The sequence below is a fragment of the Capricornis sumatraensis genome, chromosome 2 (assembly GCF_032405125.1).
Source record: "Capricornis sumatraensis isolate serow.1 chromosome 2, serow.2, whole genome shotgun sequence".
In the NCBI taxonomy this organism is placed as follows: domain Eukaryota; kingdom Metazoa; phylum Chordata; class Mammalia; order Artiodactyla; family Bovidae; genus Capricornis; species Capricornis sumatraensis.
Window position 1 is genome coordinate 159,506,528 of NC_091070.1, and position 18,230 is coordinate 159,524,757.

Sequence of the window (18,230 nt, forward strand, 5' to 3'; positions counted from 1 at the left end):
GGGGTCGCAAAGAGTTGGACACAACTGAGCAACTCAACTGAACTGAACTGAAAACTGTACATACTATAAGACAGGTAAAACGAGCATTTTAAGGGATGCGACTGATGAGGGTGTTAAAAAGAATTGCTAAGTGCAGTGACTTTATGGTGTGATTATCATTCACAACATCATTATATAATGTCTTAGGGTACAATATATACACTTAGGGCCAGGTTCATCACGTAACAATAGTAGATTTTGTTAGCATTTTAAATACTCTCTTGATAAATCTATTTATTTCCCAACTTTTTTTCAGATCAGATTTTCATTTCATCTTTTGTTAAGCTCATGGCCAACGAATGTTATGTTAGGAAAATGTTAGCTCTCCCATTTTCTTGATGTAAATTTAGATTTACATTAGTTTTACAAGGAGTCTGATGTTTTGCAAGAATCTTTATTCCCTTGCTCATTTTATGAGGATTAACTAAAGTGGATAATATACTCCAACAAATGCTTAAGTGGGCTCATATAAACCCTAAGTGGTGGGAATGTGCTGCAACCAAGTTAGGGCGCCACCTGCTCTGGGAACCTGCACTCTCCCCCCATATTGCCTCGTGTACTTAAGCGAAATACATGCATCTGACTTTCTGACCATGTGAGGGGATCTTAGGTGCATAATTCATACACTGAAACTTGTAAATCTTAACTTCTCTTTGCCTGATTAATACAGTTAGAAGCCCTAGCCCTGTCCTCTCCACTGTTATCCCAGTGGACAGTCTTGCATACCTGCCTTGTGTGTCTACACCCCACTTTGGAGGTCACTGCAGTAGAAAACAAGCTTTCATACCTCTTTTTGAGTAGGGGAAGGGCCTTACAAGCTGAAAAGAAGTAGCAGTCTGAGCTGGTTAGCATATTTACTGAGCAAATTGTGCTCATGGGAACATGGTATCATCACTGAAACTGGTATGTGTATTTTTCCAAGGCAAAGGTCAAAAACCTTCACAGGTTCCTTGGGGGTTTATGATCCTAGCAAGGTTAAGAATTGCTGATAATTTGTTCTGTTTTGTAATTTTTCAAAACTTCAAGCTTCCATCAACTCTTTTGACTGTTGATTTGCTAAAGTTGGAATTGCCCTTGGTCATATGATTGCCTTAAAATATGGTCATATGCATGCCCTATGTTTAAAACCCTTCACCTACTGGAGAACTAGGGAAAATCCACAAATTGAGAAGAATAGGTCAAGAAAGAACCTTCACATGTAGAGTTTAGAAAGCTTACATATTTGCATTTTCCTTGAGATACCAGAATTGTTTAACCTAAGTATCATTAATATTCTTTTCTGTATTTCTATCATTCTGTCATTAGTTGATCATATTTGACTAATACTAGCTTCCAGGTCAGAGTAGGCAATGGCACCCCACTCCAGTACTCTTGCCTGGAAAATCCCATGGACAGAGGAGCCTGGTGGGCTGCAGTCCATGGGGTCGCTAAGAGTCAGACACAACTGAGCGACTTCACTTTCACGTTTCACTTTCATGCATTGGAGAAGGAAATGGCAACCCACTCCAGTGTTCTTGCCTAGAGAATCCCAGGGATGGGGGAGCCTGGTGGGCTGCCGTCTATGGGGTCGCACAGAGTCGGACACGACTGAAGCGACTTAGCAGCAGCAGCAGCAGCAGCTTCCAGGTGGCTCAGTAGTAAAGAATCCTCCTGCCAATGCAAGAGATGCAGAAGACATGGGTTCGATCCCTGAATCAGGAAGACCATCTGGAGGAGGAAATGGCAACTCACTCCAGTATTCTTGCCTGGAGAATCCCATGGACAGAGGAGCCTGGCAGGGTCGCAAAGAGTGGGACACAACTGAGCAGCTAAGCATACACGTGCCTCTACCAGTGTACATTCTGTGCACATCCTGTATTTCAACTGTTGGCTCCCGTATGCTTGAGGGGAAAGGTTTTCATGCTGCCCTTTTCATTTTTCTTTTTCATAGTGCTAGGAGTACTGCAGTTATTCTCTAAACGTGTGTTCAGTTGCTCTGTCGTGTCCAACTCTTTTGCCACCCCGTGGACTATAGCCCGCCAGCCTCCTCTATCCATAGGATTTTTCAGGCAAGAATACTGCAGTGGGTTGCATTTCCTTTTCCAGGGTATCTTCCCTTCCCCAGGGATTGAACTGGCAGGCAGATTCTTTACTGCTGAACCATCAGGGAAGCCCTTTTCTCTACCTCAGTGAAAAACGTCAGGAAGGATACAGGAGTGTGAATGATTTAACACCATGAGTGATCCCCGTGATCATTATCTGGTACTTTGCCCTTTTTTTCTTGCCTAAAACTTATCTTCTTTCATTAGTTTTCTTAGTTTAACATTAATGTCAATTACCATTTCTTGAACATTTAGTGGCTATATTAATTGAAACCAGCAGCTAGAAGAATTATGTGAAGCCTCTTGGAGCAGTTGGGCTGCATCAGTTTCCTTTTGTCTGTTCCAGGACCCTCAATGCATACTTCAGTTTGAGCACTTAACACATTTTATTGTACTCTTATCTCTTCACATTTCTCCCTTCCACTGGACTGAGCTCCTGGAAGGCAGGAGAATGTCTCTTGCAGAGCTTGGCTCACAACTATTCACCAAGCACTTGACCTACTGCCCCTATATTTCTGCCACTGTTTTCCAGAAAGCAACCTCCTCTTTCTTCAGTACAGGGTTTCTCACACCGGGGGCTGGGAGTATGTTCTAGGGAGGAGTTTCCATGGCCTTATTTTCAGGGTGCTATCACAACTTTGCCGATGCCCTTTTCATTTTATTAAGTGAAAAGACATTGTGAATCATCAGGATGAATACATTAGCTGCACAGAGGCACTGAAATGACGGTGGTAAACACTAAAGCCCGCAAGGCTTCCACAGGACTGTTCTCAGGGGTCTGAAGTTTCCTGTTGGAGGCTGTGGCTCTCAGGCACAGTTAAGATGTCACCTTATTCTTAGAAATGCCTCCCTCAATGCTCCTTGCCGAGAACCCTGTAGCATCTACCACTCCGTGTATTAGGACACATAATGGGATTCCTTCTCTGGCTTTCTGAATCCGTCTCCCTTGCTTCCATGATACATTTTTTTTTTCTATTGAAAAAATTTATTATTTGATTGGAGGATAATTGCTTTACAGTATTGTGTTGGCTTCTGCCATACAACAATGTGAATCAGCCATAAGTACATATATGTCCTCTTGAACCTTCCCTGACCCACCCCCCCACCCCATCCCACCCTCTAGGTTGTCACAAAGTACTGGGTTGAGCTCCCAGTGTGTTCTAGAGCAACTTCCCATTGGCTGTTTTACACATGGTAATGTATTAATATATGTTTCAATTCTACTCTTAGTTCATCCCACTCTCTGCTTTCCTACCTCGCTGTGTCCAAAGTCTGTTCTCTGTGTCTGCATCTCTATTTCTGTCCTGCAAATAAGTTCATCAGTACCATTTTTCTAGATTCTGTATGGTACAGCATCCACTGAGCTAACTGATAACTTACACGTTTGTATTAACAAATCTGTCTCTCCTATCAGATGCTGAACATCTGAGCTTCAGGAAACCTATTTATGTTTAGGTCCTAAGCACCCAGTACAGTCGCTCAGCATAGCAAGTGCTCAGTAATTTGGTTAGATGGAATCAGGAGGTAACTATAGCAGATGCAGGGAAAACACATTTAAAAAGTCTTCTTATTCTTTTGAAATGAGACTCATTTTGGTCATTGATTTTTCATTTCTAAAAGTTTTTTTTTTTTCCCCAAGATTTTCTTACAGATATGTTAACCTGTATGTGTTTTACATGTGGTAAGCATGGTTGTTTTTTAACCTGTGTCTGATTCTGATATGCTTGGCTCTGTTCCTGCTGTTTCTAAGTTGACTGTTTTGTGCTGCTTGGCTTCCTCGTGGGCCTGGTATGTTTTAGTACCTGTTGGTCCATGTGTTTTATTTATCTGTTGGAGCTCCCCAAGTCCCAGGGTGAGCATCTGGAGAGGTCTACATGTGTTTGCCAGGAGAGGGAGGGCAATTCCCGTCTGAAGTTCCCTGAACCAAGCAAGCTGACAGTCTGACTCTGGGTCATCCAGGCACGAGGCTTGAAGAATTGGGTTGTGACCCTCATTTCTCAGTATGGATCCTGCCCTCCTCTCCGTCTTCCCCTCTCCTTCCCTCCCCGCCTCCCTCCCAACTTCCTTCCTTCTTCCCCTCTTCTTTCCAGCAAAATAACCTGGCCTATTAATTCTGGAAATAGGAAGTCTAAAAATCAACTTAAAAATAGAAAATCATTAGCAACCGAATATAAGCCTTAAAAAGTCTTAAAATAACTCTAAAAATAGTTTTTTTTAGCATCTCTTTTTTTTGTTTCTTTTAAATTTGTTAGTCAAGCTACATAAGTCATAAGTCAATATAAAATATCATTACAATATTTCAGGTGAAAAGATCCCCAAGAATGACCCCCAATTATAAACATTTTCTGAGAAATGAGTAGCTTGAATGATGGCTAAACTTAATAGAATTTGTTCATTAAATGTACCATCAAGACATTTCTTGTTTCAAGAAACAGAAATTGAACTTAAACGGGCCTAAGTCCCAGATTTGTTGGCTCAATTTGAAAGTCTTGGATGGCTTCAGGCACAGCTCGCTCCAGCAACTCAAACATTGTCACAAGACAATCTTGTCTGTTCTTTATTAGCTCCACTCCTTGGCAAGCTCTGCTATGATGGCTTCCAGGAGAGATGGTTTAAATGGCTTCTAGGAATTCCAGACTCTGTCTATGCTTTAGGTCTATGATCCCCAGATTTTGCTGATTATGCATTCAACAGTAAAAGTTAGGCACATATCCCCAATGTATATATATTTGTTTATATTAATAAAATATATGCTACTATATTACCACTGTTACTTTATATATTGTCAGTAGAGCTCAATTTTTTTGTTTTTAAGATGAAGACTAAAATAGAAGTACTAATGTTCTCTGTTCTCCCAATGGATGTTTTGCACAGCCCTCTTTAGGGACTACTTAGTGGAAAGACCACGTCTCTTCCATTGGTTATAATTACAGGCCTGTGTCCACATCTCATTGGTTCTCTTTGGCCTAGGTTCAGTCATGTGCCCATTTCTGAGTTCAGAGTCCTTAAAATAGTCAAAGCAAAATTTTTCTAATGTATGAGATGCCAGGAATATCTGACTAGGCATAAACAGAGAGATGATATATTAACTTTAAAGTGAGCTATAGTTTGGAGTCTTATAATCACTGAGGCTCCATGGCTCAGTCGTGTCTGACTCTTTGTGACCCCAGGCACTGTAGCCTACCAGGCTCCTCTCTCCATGGAATTTTCCAGGCAAGAATATTGGAATGGGTTGTCATTTCCTACTCCAAGGCTGCAGATATTTCTGACCCAGAGATTGCATCTCTTGCACCTCCTGCCTTGGCAAGCAGATTCTTTCCACTGTGCCATCTGGGAGGCCCCCATAATCACTGATATATCATGCAAGATACACAGTCTTTTCAGAACAGAGTTACAAAACAGAGATTCTCTATTTCCATAACAATTTAATTATAATAGTCGGTGCTAAATTTCTGGGATTTCAAACTTAGAATATCATGAAAGTATCCCATTTAGTTTTTGTTAATACTCTAGTAACATGTGAATGGTATATATTAAGATGTTGGAATTGACAAGTCTTGCAAATAAAATCCTATTTTTATAATTTTGATGGTGGCCATTTTGAACAAGATGGATAGCTATATGTCAAGGCAAGTGATAGAGGATCTGGAATCATTTTCAGATTTCTAAAGTGAAAAGGATTTCACTGGTTAGAGAGAGTTTTGCTTTAAAGAATGGGTAAAACATGTGAATGGAAAGTATTCTTCAGGAGATTTCAGGCTGTTCAGTGTATTTAAAAATTGATCTTCTTTGCAGAGATGCAATGGCTCATCTTGATTCTGAGGTGAAAGAAGAACGTCTGAGAGAAGACCTGAGGTTTTATTTCATGAACCCTTGTGAAAAATTCCGAGCCAGACAACAGATTCCATGGAAAATGGGTTTGCAGATTTTGAAGATAGTCATGGTCACTACCCAGGTAAATGATATTATCAGTTCATTTGTTTTTTATTCTTACCCCAAGATGAACCTGTTTTTCCATGTTCTGCCACTTGACTTTTGTCCTGAAAAGGCCACACACTCATGTTCATAAACCTCTAAAATTATGTTGACTCTGGAGGGCAGATGGTAGGTTGAAGTTCAGTTTAGATGACGACTTTGTTTTAGTAAGGGACTCTGAGGTCATCTCTCATGGGTTGTGTAAATATAGATAGTGTTAGATCTGAAGTGGGTAGGGTTTCTATATCTGAATGAGGCACAAGGTTGGTGAAGGCTGCCTGGTCCAAAGTTCTGTGTTCTTGAAATCTTTCATCTTTCTTCAAATATATCTTATTGAAATATACTTTTGAAGTCTGCATTTTGGACCGCTTTGATTTTGGATTTACAGAATGCTAATGCTAAGTTTTCTTTTCATCAGAAGCTAAATGCTTAAGTAAACACTCCTCAACCTTACCCACGCCCCACATACCTCCCCAGGCAGGCCTGGGTAAGGTGGGGGAGTGTTTACTTAGACACTTCGGAGTGTATCAGGAGTGTATAAAAGCTGCATTGGGACTTTTTGCTTAAATTGAAATTGTTAAATATTTTATTATCAATATCACAACAGTCACCCAAGTTGTCATCTAGTTTTGGGGCCTGAACCAGTTTTAGAGAGGCTTCTCTGTATGCAATTACATTTGAAACATGTGTCCTTTAAAAAACAGTACTGATTTGGAATATTAGGCTCCATGGGCAAATAATCATTCTGTCATCAGTGTAAGTGTTTTTAAAGTTTTGATTTCTGGAACACAAAAATTAATAGCTTCCTAAAAGTACCTCCATATGCTTTAGAACTGAGAAAGGTGGTTCCTGCCATAACTAAAGCTGCATCTTTATTCTTTGTTCATAAAGAGGTCTTGTTACTGCGCGACACGCCGCACCAGCTCATCACATTTTAGGGTAAGCAAGCTACTTCCAAAGAAACAAAGATGAGAGGAACGGTCTCTCTTAAATGTACATGCTTGGATTTTTTTTTCTTTAAAAATTTTTTTCATTTTAAGTCTTGGTTTTGAAGTTTTAATTTTGGGAGCCTATAAAGTAGTGCATTGTTAGTATTACTTGGAAGAAGAAATAATGTCCCCTTTTGCCATTTGGTTAATTTTAATTATTCCCCAATTACTTCTCTTGTCAAACTAGCTTTCAAGTTTTTGATCTATTAATATTATTAATATTCTAACTCACCTAGGCATAAAATATCATCACCCTCTTTGACTTACATTTTTGGTCCTAATAGCTACTGAATTCCATGGATGCTTCCTTCAAAACTGCATCTCCTTATGATTTGCCATATTCACTATCTTGTGTCCAGCATAGACTCTTACCTTGTTAGTTACTTTAAAATATTGATGTGTATGAAGTACTTCATATGCTCCGCACTATCTTGGGAATATAGCTGTGAATGTGTTAACGCCTGCTGACAGCTCACACATAGCCTAGCAGTTCCATGTGGTACGCACAGTAAGTGCTTTATGTATGTTAGCTCATTTCAGCCTCACCAGACTCCATGAGGTAGGTTCAATTTTTACTCCCTTTGAATAGATGAGAATACTGAGCCAAAGAAAGATGAGTAATTTGCATGTGGCCATTCAGACAGGAGGGGCTTCCCAGATGCTCAGTTCAGTCCTCAGTCTTTGTGACCTCATGAACCGCAGCACGCCAGGCCTCCCTTTCCATCACCAACTCCCAAAGTCCACCCAAACCCATGTCCATCGAGTTGGTGATGCCATCCAACCATCTCATCCTCTGTCATCCCCTTCTCCTCCTGCCTTCAATCTTTCCCAGCATCGGGGTCTTTTCAAATGAGTCAGCTCTTCACATCAGGTGGCCAAAGTATTGGAGTTTCAGCTTCAACATCAGTCCTTCTAGTGAACACCCAGGACTGATCTCCTTTAGGATGGACTGGTTGGATCTCCTTGCAGTCCAAGGGACTCTCAAGAGTCTTCTCCAACACCACAGTTCAAAAGCATCAATTCTTCTGTGCTCAGCTTTCTTTATAGTCCAACTCTCATATCCATACATGACCACTGGAAAAACCATAGCCTTGACTAGATGGACCTTTGTTGACAAAGTAATGTCTCTGCTTTTTAATATGCTGTCTAGGTTGTTCATAACTTTCCTTCCAAGGAGTAAGTGTCTTTTAATTTCATGGTGCAATACCATCTGCAGTGATTTTGGAGCCCAGAAAAATAGAGTCAGCCGCTGTTTCCACTGTTTCCCTATCTATTTGCCATGATGGCGCTAGTGATAAAGAATCCTCCTGCCAATGCAGGAGATGTAAGAGTTGCAGGTTCAATCCCTGGGTCAGGAAGATCCCCTGGAGTAAGAAATGACAACCCACTTCAATATTCTTGCCTGGAGAATCCCATGGACAAAGGAACCTGGCAGGCTACAGTCCATGGGGTTGTGAAGAGTTGGACATGACTGAAGCAACTTAGCATGCATATATTCAGCCAGGAAGAGGCAGAGTCAGGATTTGAGCCCTGGTAGTCTTGCTCTAGAGTCTGCACTCGTTTTCTCATATTGTTTCTTTCCAGATGTAGAGCCTCCGAGTTTGCACTTGAGAAATACACACAAGTTAACTGGGCTGCTTCTGGAATTCATCTTATGCCTACCTTTTTTATCTCCAAACCTACCAGTCCATTCAATACGCATGTCAGATTAATTTTTCTTAGAATGCTCTTATTGCGTCTCTTATTCTCAGAAACTTCTGTGGAACCATATTTCCCATAGAACTAAATTTTCACTCTGTGGCCTGGGATTCACAGATTTCCATAGTCTCCTTCAACTTGCCTTTCCAACAGGTTTTCATCTGCTGTTTCTTCCCCATGTCCCGCCCAGATGGACACACTCAATGATTCTGGCCCCTGCCTTGTTTTTCCTCCAATTACAGAGGAGCTCTTTTCTCCCTCATCTTTCAGCTGCTATTTGAAGTCCACCTCCCCTACCAGCCTTGCCTGATCGCTCAACATGTGTTTTTTCTTGGCTCACTAGTACCCCGTGCTGGCTACATCACTAATTTCACTTTTAATACAATATTTCTGGGACTTGATCATTTACCTTTTGGGTGGGTCTACCCTACCTCCCCTAATTAAACTGAGATGGTTAAACTTGTATTCCCCTGTAGGGCCATTCTAATAAATTTTGCTACTTGGGTAATATATAATTGGAATGGAATTCTCAAAAATCTTTCTTTCCTTCAAATCCCACTTTTCCCTCCTCCTCTTTTTCTGTCTCTTTTAGCACTCCATTCTCAAGTCTAATGGAATGAGTGGTGTTTTATAAACGTTGATGGGAAAGAAACATCTTTTAAAAGACATTCCTACTCTACATTCTTCAGTAATTTATAATCTTGAGAGAGGTTTCCACATTCTTTTGCTAGATCTGCTCTTTTCCTCCCGTATTCTTTGTATATTATTAGAGTGGTATCTTGTTTTTACCTGGCACAGAATATTTTCTCCTCCATTGATTTCATAATCAGTTCTCAAATTCACAATCTTTGCCAGGCTGCACTTAATATGTGATTATTTTTCTGTCTTATAGTCTCAACAAATCTTAAAATCTAGTTAGTGGGGCTAGAATGAATATTTTTGTCATTCCTTTCTTGAAAATAAAATCATTTGACCAGCCCTCCATCATCTCTTCACCCTTGCTCTGTAGCGTCTGTTTCATTCTGCCATAGTCAAAAGGGGACCTCAGGATCTCCTCCCCAGGGTTTCTCTCTACTGAGATTCTTGGGGAATCCTACCTGGACCTGGTTTGAGGCTATACATGTGGATATTGTCTTGTTCTATGAACAATAGTATGGAGGGAATTTCTTGTTCTTGATGCCAGATGGGGGTGGGTCCAAGCAGAGATTATATCTCCATATTCTCTCATTCCCAAAGTTGAAGTAATGGGCTTTGAATCTAAGTAAGGTGGTGTTAGTTGCTCAGTCGTGTCTGACTCTTTGTAAGCCGGTGGACTATAGCCTGCCAGGCTCTTCCGTCCATGAGATTCTCCAGGCAGGAATACTGAGGTGGGTTGCCATTTCCTACTCCAGGGAAATAAGACGGTAGCTGAAAATATCAGTACATTGAATGCTGCTGTCTTTGTTAAGTTATTCACTCCCCGTTCACTTTTTGGGTTTCTTTAGCTTAACTATGAGTGTGTGAAGAGGGGCTCTCATGTCCCCTCTTCTAGAGTTAAGTTGGCAGCTTTTCAGTTTGAGAGGTTGTATGGCCAAGTGGTCAAGAGAACTAACAGGTGAGTCAAACAGACTCGCTGTCACATTTCTAGCTGTTCCAACCTGAAAAAGTACCCAGCTTCAGGTTGCAAGTGTATAAAATGGGATGGACAGACTCAGTACCTGACTCTGACCTTGTGATGGCCCCTGTTCCAGTTCCTGGATATATGCGCATGTGTGTGTGTGTGCTCAGTTGTGTCCAACTCTTTGTGACTCCCATGCACTGTACCCACCAGGAATTTTCCATGGAATTCTCCAGGCAAGAATACTGCAGTGGGCTGCCATTCTCTACTCCAGGGGATCTTCCTGACCCAGGGATGGAACCTGAGTCTGCTGTGTCTCCTTCACTGGCAGATGGATTCTTTACCACTAGCACCACCTGGGAAGCCCATTCATTTGTGTATCAGTATGTAATAAACCCCCCAGTCATGTGTATATTGGTCCCTTGGTTTACTTTTATAGCTTTCAAAAAGCAACATGACCTTTCCTTTTCTATCATTTCCTTGCAGGCACCGTTGATAGACATCACATGCTTGAAATAACTTTTAGCCTTTGGTTGCTTGATTTTCAGCACAGGTTGGATGTTGTGGGACTTCTTATCTATCTTCCTTAGAACAGCTGGGTTTAGCAATCGCTCAGTCTTTTGATTTGGTATTTAAGGAATGTGATCTGGTGAGGCTCAGATGCTAAAGAGTGTCATCTGTGTACATTCTCCAACAACAGTTGCAGTTCTGGAAAGCTAGCACCTAAATTCTTTCCTCGAAAGGGAAGCCCCAAATCAGAATTTTCTGCAGATGAAAAATCACGCAGCATAATAGAAGTGACTTTGGAGTTAGACGTGGCTTTCATTCTAGTTAGGTGACAGGGGCAGTGTAATGAGACTAAGTCTGTTTTTATAGTGGGGGTAAGAGTATTAACATTTTCATAGGCTGGTTGTGTTAGTAAATGAGATAGTGCAGGTGAAGCAGTTAGTACAGTGCCTAGAGAATGATAATTGCTGAAAAGTGTAACTGTTTTAAATTATTTAGCCTTTTAAGAAAGTCAGACAAAATTTGAAAACTAAAAAACATAAATCACTAAAAAGAGTATGTAAGTTTGCGTGTGCAAATTAGCATCTGTTCATCGGAAAGGTCTAGTAATTAAACCGTGTAGTGACAGCAGGGAGCACAAATGTCAAGGTCATCTTGTTGAACTTGCTGGTTTCACATGACAGCGGAGTCCCAGATTGTTTTGGTGACTTTAGCAGGGTGAAGTTTGGGGCAAATTTTCTGGACTCTCACTGTCTTAGAAAGCAGATGATAAGATAAAGTAGGGAGATGGGGAAGAGAGTGTGGGCCGGGGTTTATAAAGGTTTGACTTCTACAGTTGCATATGTGTGTCTGTGTGTGTGCATGAGAGATAGAGAAGTAGAACACTTGTGAGGCTGTATATATGAAACAGGGTATGTGAGATAGCATTTATGAGAGTGTGAGAGCAAGTGTGCAAGAGAGTGTGAGAGAGTGAGTGTCCATTTGAGTGTGAGTGGAGAGACAGGCTGTGTGTGGAATGCCTTGGGTTTGAGGGTAAACAGTCAGTGCCTGCTAATTTCCCCTCCTTTTTAGATTCTAAGAGGAAAACTTTAAGGCAGAAAGAACACACTCATTCCTGGTGAAGAAAGCCTTTGGCATCTAACCCTGTGCTATGATACAGTTTAAGGGGAATAAGTAGAAGTTCTATCACAGGAAGATGGGTGCTTGGTGACAATGAGTGGGTTTGCCATCACGGAGGTGGAGTGAGCCCTGTTATTCTGCGTGGTGCTTTGATGCTGTAGATCTTGGAGGCAGGAACTCTTAGGTGTAAATCTTATGTGAGTTCTTGCCGAACTAGAGGATTGAATTCTTTGATGATAATTTCCTCTTAGCTGGAGGAAGTATTATATAGGCCACTTTTCAAAAATGTTTTTAAAAAGTCACATGCAAAACAGATATGATTTTTTAAAATATTTGCAATTTCTAAATGTCAGATCATTTAGATTTGACTATCAAACAGTAAAACATGAGAATTAGTGGTTTACTAAGTATGGTTGAATATAGCAGGGTTGAACATAGCAGGCTTGAACCACAGATTCACTTCTGCATAGACAGAGATATATTTCAGTAGTAAATACAACACTGCTACACAGTCCATGATCCACAGTTGGTTGAGTCCCTGAGCCCTCAGGGTGGACTCTAAATCATACTTAGATTAACCTCTATATTGTTCAAGGGTCAGATGTATATCAATTTTGAGAACCATTAATTTGAAATGCAAGTATAAGAAAAATGGATTCAAATTTTAGATAACCAAGGACCTACTGTATGTCATAGGAAAATATACTCAATATCTTGCAATAACCTATAATGGAATAGAATATAAAAAATAATGTGTATATTTATATAGAGGTATAATTAGATCACTTTGCTATACATCTAAAACTATTACAACATTGTAAATCAATTATATTCAATAAAAATTTTAAAAAGAAAAAATAGCATATCTATTTAAAAAAAAAAAAGAAAAGTGGATTCAGGCTAAACTTTGAATTTCTCCTTTCTCTTCTCCTTCTCTGTCAATAAAGGCCAGTAAGTATATTAGTCTGGTCCCATCACTTCATGGGAAATAGATGGGGAAACAGTGGAAACAGTGTCATACTTTATTTTGGGGGGCTCCAAAATCACTCCAGATGATGATTGCAGCCATGAAATTAAAAGACACTTACTCCTTGGAAGAAAAGTTATGACCAACCTAGACAGCATATTAAAAAGCAGAGACATTACTTTGCAGACAAAGGTCCTTCTAGTCAAGGCTATGGTTTTTCCAGTAGTCATGTATGGATGTGAGAGTTGGACTATAAAGAAAGCTGAGCACAGAAGAATTGATGCTTTTGAACTGTGGTGTTGGAGAAGACTCTTGAGAGTCCCTTGGACTGCAAGGAGATCCAACCAGGCCATTCTAAAGGAGATCAATCCTGTGTGTTCATTGGAAGGACTGATGTTGAAGCTGAAACTCCAATACTTTGGCTACCTCATGCAAAGAGTTGACTCATTTGAAAAGACCCTGATGCTGGGAGGGGTTGGGGGCAGGAGGTGAAGGGGACGACAGAGGATGAGATGGCTGGATGGCATCACTGACTCGATGGACATGAGTTTGAGTGAACTCCGGGAGTTGGTGATGGACAGGGAGGCCTGGCATGCGGTGATTCATGGGGTCACAAAGAGTCGGACACGACTGAGCAACTGAACTGAACTGAAGGGTATTAGTTATTGGGAGTGGTCACCTCTTCTAATTTTATGCTACTTCAAGTTGCTAATATAGCTTGATGAGGTTGTTTCTAGGGGGAAGAATTCTTGTCTTTTGACATTGATATGATTAATAGAAACCAAAGCAGTGAGATATTTCTTGCTGATGTTTATAGATGAGGGTTAATGATAGTAAGAAGGCATTTGCCTTCCTTGGAAAATGGTAAAATACATATATTTCTATTTTATTTTCTTTCCTAGCTTGTTCGTTTTGGTTTAAGTAACCAGCTGGTCGTTGCTTTCAAAGAAGAAAACACTGCTGCTTTTAAGCACCTGTTTTTGAAAGGATATTCTGGTTCAGATGAAGATGATTACAGTTGCAGTGTGTATACCCAAGAGGACACATATGACAGCATCTTTTTTGCTATTAATCAGGCAAGCCTTTTGTTGTGAATTATTAATATCTAAACTTGAAGAATATATTGATACTTGACCTTGACCTGTTGTCTTAGCAAAAAAATTATGCGTATATTCTGGTATATATAACATATTAAGATATATAACGTATTCTGATTTAACTGCCAAAAAGTGTTTATTGCTATTTCTGTAGCTACATTTCCATACAATAGATTTTGCTGATTTAAATTTTTATGTTTTAAGATTTATATTTGTATTTATCCCTTCCCACCCACTTCTGTTGGGAATTACTTTATCCCAGATCAGATAGCCAAATGGCTAAAAACAGGCTTATAGTCTCAGAAGGTGTGATGAATGAGAGATCAAATCTAAGATTCTAAATCTCAATTTTGGTGTTTTATCATTAATAAGCCTAGCTGAACCCTAAGAATATGGAGTAGGATATGTCATATCCAGACAGTACTGAGAAACCAGATTGGTAGGCCTGAAGAAAGTATTTAAAGGAGAGAAATACTTATTCTTTCATTTATCCATTTACTCAATCCATCAATATTTTGGTAACTATTATGTACCAGGTACTATTCGACACACTGGGGCTACATCATGAATAAAAGAGACAAAACCCCTGTCCTTATAGAACTTAATTCTGGAGGGGAGAGCCAGGCAAATGAAAAGAAGTGAAATAGTACTAGATGCTGATTCCTTGAAAACACCACCCCACCAAAAACAAACAAATGAAACAAAATATATTGAGAACAAAACTAAATTCACTGCTAACAGTAGTAACAGAGGTGTTCTGTTGACTTGACTAATAGTCAGGGTGCTCCTTCACTATTTCCCGTAGGGTACAGAGTGCAAACTCCAAATATAGATTTTGAAGTCTGGTGTAAGGCAGGTCTTTCAGTGAGAGGGGAGCTTGATAAGAATTGAGTAAAGGTCCTCATATAATTAATAGTTTAGGATTGGTGGATATAGCAATCCTATATCCCCAAATCCCTGTGAGGGTTTGGGGAGGTATTCAAATATCAATAACCTCAGATATGCAGATGACACCATCCTTATGGCAGAAAGTGAAGAGGAACTAAAAAGCCTCTTGATGAAAGTGAAAGAGGAGAGTGAAAAAGTTGACTTAAAGCTCAACATTCAGAAAACGAACATCATGGCATCCGGTCCCATTATTTCATGGGATATAGATGGGGAAACAGTGGAAACAGTGTCAGAATTTATTTTTTGGAGCTCCAAAATCACTGCAGATGGTGACTGCAGCCATGAAATTAAAAGATGCTTACTCCTTGGAAGAAAAGTTATGACCAACTTAGATAGCATATTCAAAAGCAGAGACATTACTTTGCCGACTAAGGTCCGTCTAGTGGGCTTCCCTGGTGGCTCAGACGGTAAAGCGTCTGTCTGCAGTGCAGGAGCCCCGGGTTCGATCCCTGGTTTGGGAAGATCCCCTGGAGAAAGAAATGGCAGCCCACTCCAGTATTCTTGCCTGGAAAGTCCCATGAACAGTGGAGCCTGGTAGGCTACTGTCCATTGTGTCGCAAAGAGTCAGACACGAATGAGCAACTTCACTTTCAGTCAAGGCTATGGTTTTTCCAGTAGTCATGTATGGATGTGAGAATTGGACTGTGAAGAATGCTGTGCACCGAAGAATTGATGCTTTTGAACTGTGGTGTTGGAGAAGACTCTTGAGAGTCCCTTGGACTGCAAGGAGATCCAACCAGTCCATTCTGAAGGAGATCAACCATGGGATTTCTTTGGAAGGAGTGATGCTAAAGCTGAAACTCCAGTACTTTGGCCAACTCATGCAAAGAGTTGACTCATTGGAAAAGACTTTGATGCTGGGAGGGATTGGGGGCAGGAGGAGAAGGGGACGACAGAGGATGAGATGGCTGGATGGCATCACTGACTCGATGGACGTGAGTCTGAGTGAACTCTGGGAGATGGTGATGGACAGGGAGGCCTGGCGTGCTGTGATTCATGGGGTCGCAAAGAGTCAGACACGACTGAGCGACTGAACTGAACTGAACTGAACAAAGAGTCTTGGAAGTTGTTAGACTGAATCTTCAAATTGGTTATTTGTTTGAGTTTTTTCAAAGTTTCTGAAATAAACAATACAGTTATTGTTTTTAAGTTCCTGAGCAATAGTTTCCTGGAATAATAAATCCATGTTAATAAAGATATTTGTTGTTCAGTCACTAAGTTGTATGTGACTCTTTGCAACCCCATGGATTGCAGCACACCAGGCTTCCCTGTCCTTCACCTATCTCCTGTAGTTTGCTCAAATTCTTGTCCATTGAGTCGGTGACACCATCTCATCCTTTGTTACCCCCTCCTCCTCCTGCCCTCTTTCTCAGCATCAGGGTCTTTTCCAATGAGTTGGCTCTTCACATCAGGTGGCCAAAGTACTGAAGCTTCAGTTTCAGCATCAGTCCTTCCAATGAATATTCAGAGTTGATTTCCTTGATTCAGGGTTGACTGGTTTGATCTCCTTGCTGTCCAAGGGACTCTCAAGAGTCTTCTCCAAGACCGCAATTCAAAAGCACCAGTTCTTCAGTGAGATGGGGGCCAGTAAAACCCTGTTAGTGCAGATAGGCAGATGGGAAAGCTGTGTTAATGTAAGCTGTGGGTGTGGATGGCTTGGGTCCTCGGAAGTATGTCAAAAATGATAACTGGAATAAAGCAGGGGAGGAGACTGGAGTGCCTGTTGATGCCTGTATATTAGAGATAGATGTTTATAATTTTCATTGAGTGATAAGGACTGGCCTCCTGGAGGCAATAATATTCGCATAAGGTCTGAAGTGAACCTTGCAGATAGATAACCTGGGCTTCTAGGCAAAGGCCACATCAAAGGCCCCAGGCAGGAGTGTGCCTTGAGAGTTCCAGGAACTGCCTGGAGGCCCACATGGCTTGGGAGGTGGTGGGTGGAGCCAGTGGCCCATAGTGGGCTAGGAGGTCAGAGAGATAGGCAGGACCTTGTCTTTGGCTCAGAGTAGTTGGGAGCCTCTGTCCACATGTTTACTTTAGTTTCAGGTACTGTGGGGCAGTATGTTTTTACTCAACCCAAGAAAATTACCTTGTGGTATTTTACTTTTGCGGAATTCTGTTGAGGAATATGAGACAAACAAAAAAAAGTTAAACGAATGTTCCATGTGCTGTAACTTCTGATGAAACTTCTTAGGCTCATAAGTATTTTTATTTAACTATTTTTAATAGTTTCATCGGCTAAGGAACTTGTCTCTGGGAACCCTTGGTTATGGAGAAAGCGAAGACAACAGGATTGCTTTAAAAGTCTGTAAGCAGCATTACAAGAAAGGGACCATGTTTCCTTCTAATGAGACACTGAATATTGACAGCGACATTGAAATAGGTAACGCAATGGTAATTTGATTCTGTGCCTTTATCAGCTTCTGTGTTAAGAGTGAAATACACCCTCGTGCACAGGCAACCCAAATGAAACCACTCAGCTAATCTATTTGAGGCTTCAACATTTGCCTGTCAAGGGCTTTGGCTCAGAAAACTGTGGGTCTGCTGTGACTGGACCAGGAACATTTGTGGATATCTTTGGTGCAACTCAAGGTTGTTGGGGTTAGGGTAAAGGCACAGGTGTTTCCTGTTTAAGTTTTTCTCTCCATGATGGGGTGATTAGGCTTTTTGAAAAGAAAAAAAAAAAAGAGTCTGTATTTGTTAAATGACATATTGTGGGTTAAAATGCTTGGTATGCTTGCTTTTGCATGCCCAGTCCTTCCGTCATGTCTGACCCTTTGAGATCCTATGGACTGTAGTCCTCCAGGCTCCTCTGTCCATGGGATTTTCCAGGCAAGAATACTGGAATGGCCCATTTGTTAAATTTATCAATGTTCTTTCAAAGGAGAATTGTGATTAATAACTCATTTTCTCTGGAGACCTTTTGGCAAAAGTTAACATCTTATTAAGTAGAATTGTTTTGTGACATGCTCTTGAGGCTCTGGAGATTTTGTCATTCATTCAACAAACCTCTGGTGCACAGCTTCCACGCCTCAGGCATTCCTACGGTTAGGGCTGCAGAGATACTCTGTCATGGCTCCTCAACTAGCTAACAGGTCAGGAATCAGGGTCCTAGTAGCAGTGTAAATTTGGAGTGGTTTTATTAAAAAGAGAGCTTCATTGTTCATTTGCCCATATTTCCTGTAACTCGATTCTAAGGTGTCTTGGTAA

The 18,230-nt window shown here is 40.8% G+C and overlaps 1 protein-coding gene across 3 annotated transcripts in view; it reads left to right on the forward strand.

The window, feature by feature from the left end:
• MCOLN2 (mucolipin TRP cation channel 2) overlaps positions 1 to 18,230 on the forward strand; it is a 63,553-nt gene that overhangs the window by 10,246 nt on the left and 35,077 nt on the right. For all 3 annotated transcript variants that reach the window (XM_068961475.1, XM_068961492.1, XM_068961483.1), the window contains 3 exons: positions 5,916 to 6,075; positions 13,875 to 14,048; positions 17,250 to 17,403. In XM_068961475.1, coding sequence (XP_068817576.1) covers positions 5,923 to 6,075; positions 13,875 to 14,048; positions 17,250 to 17,403 — 481 coding nt within the window. In that variant the 5' untranslated portion in view covers positions 5,916 to 5,922. The remainder of the gene's footprint in view (positions 1 to 5,915; positions 6,076 to 13,874; positions 14,049 to 17,249; positions 17,404 to 18,230) is intronic.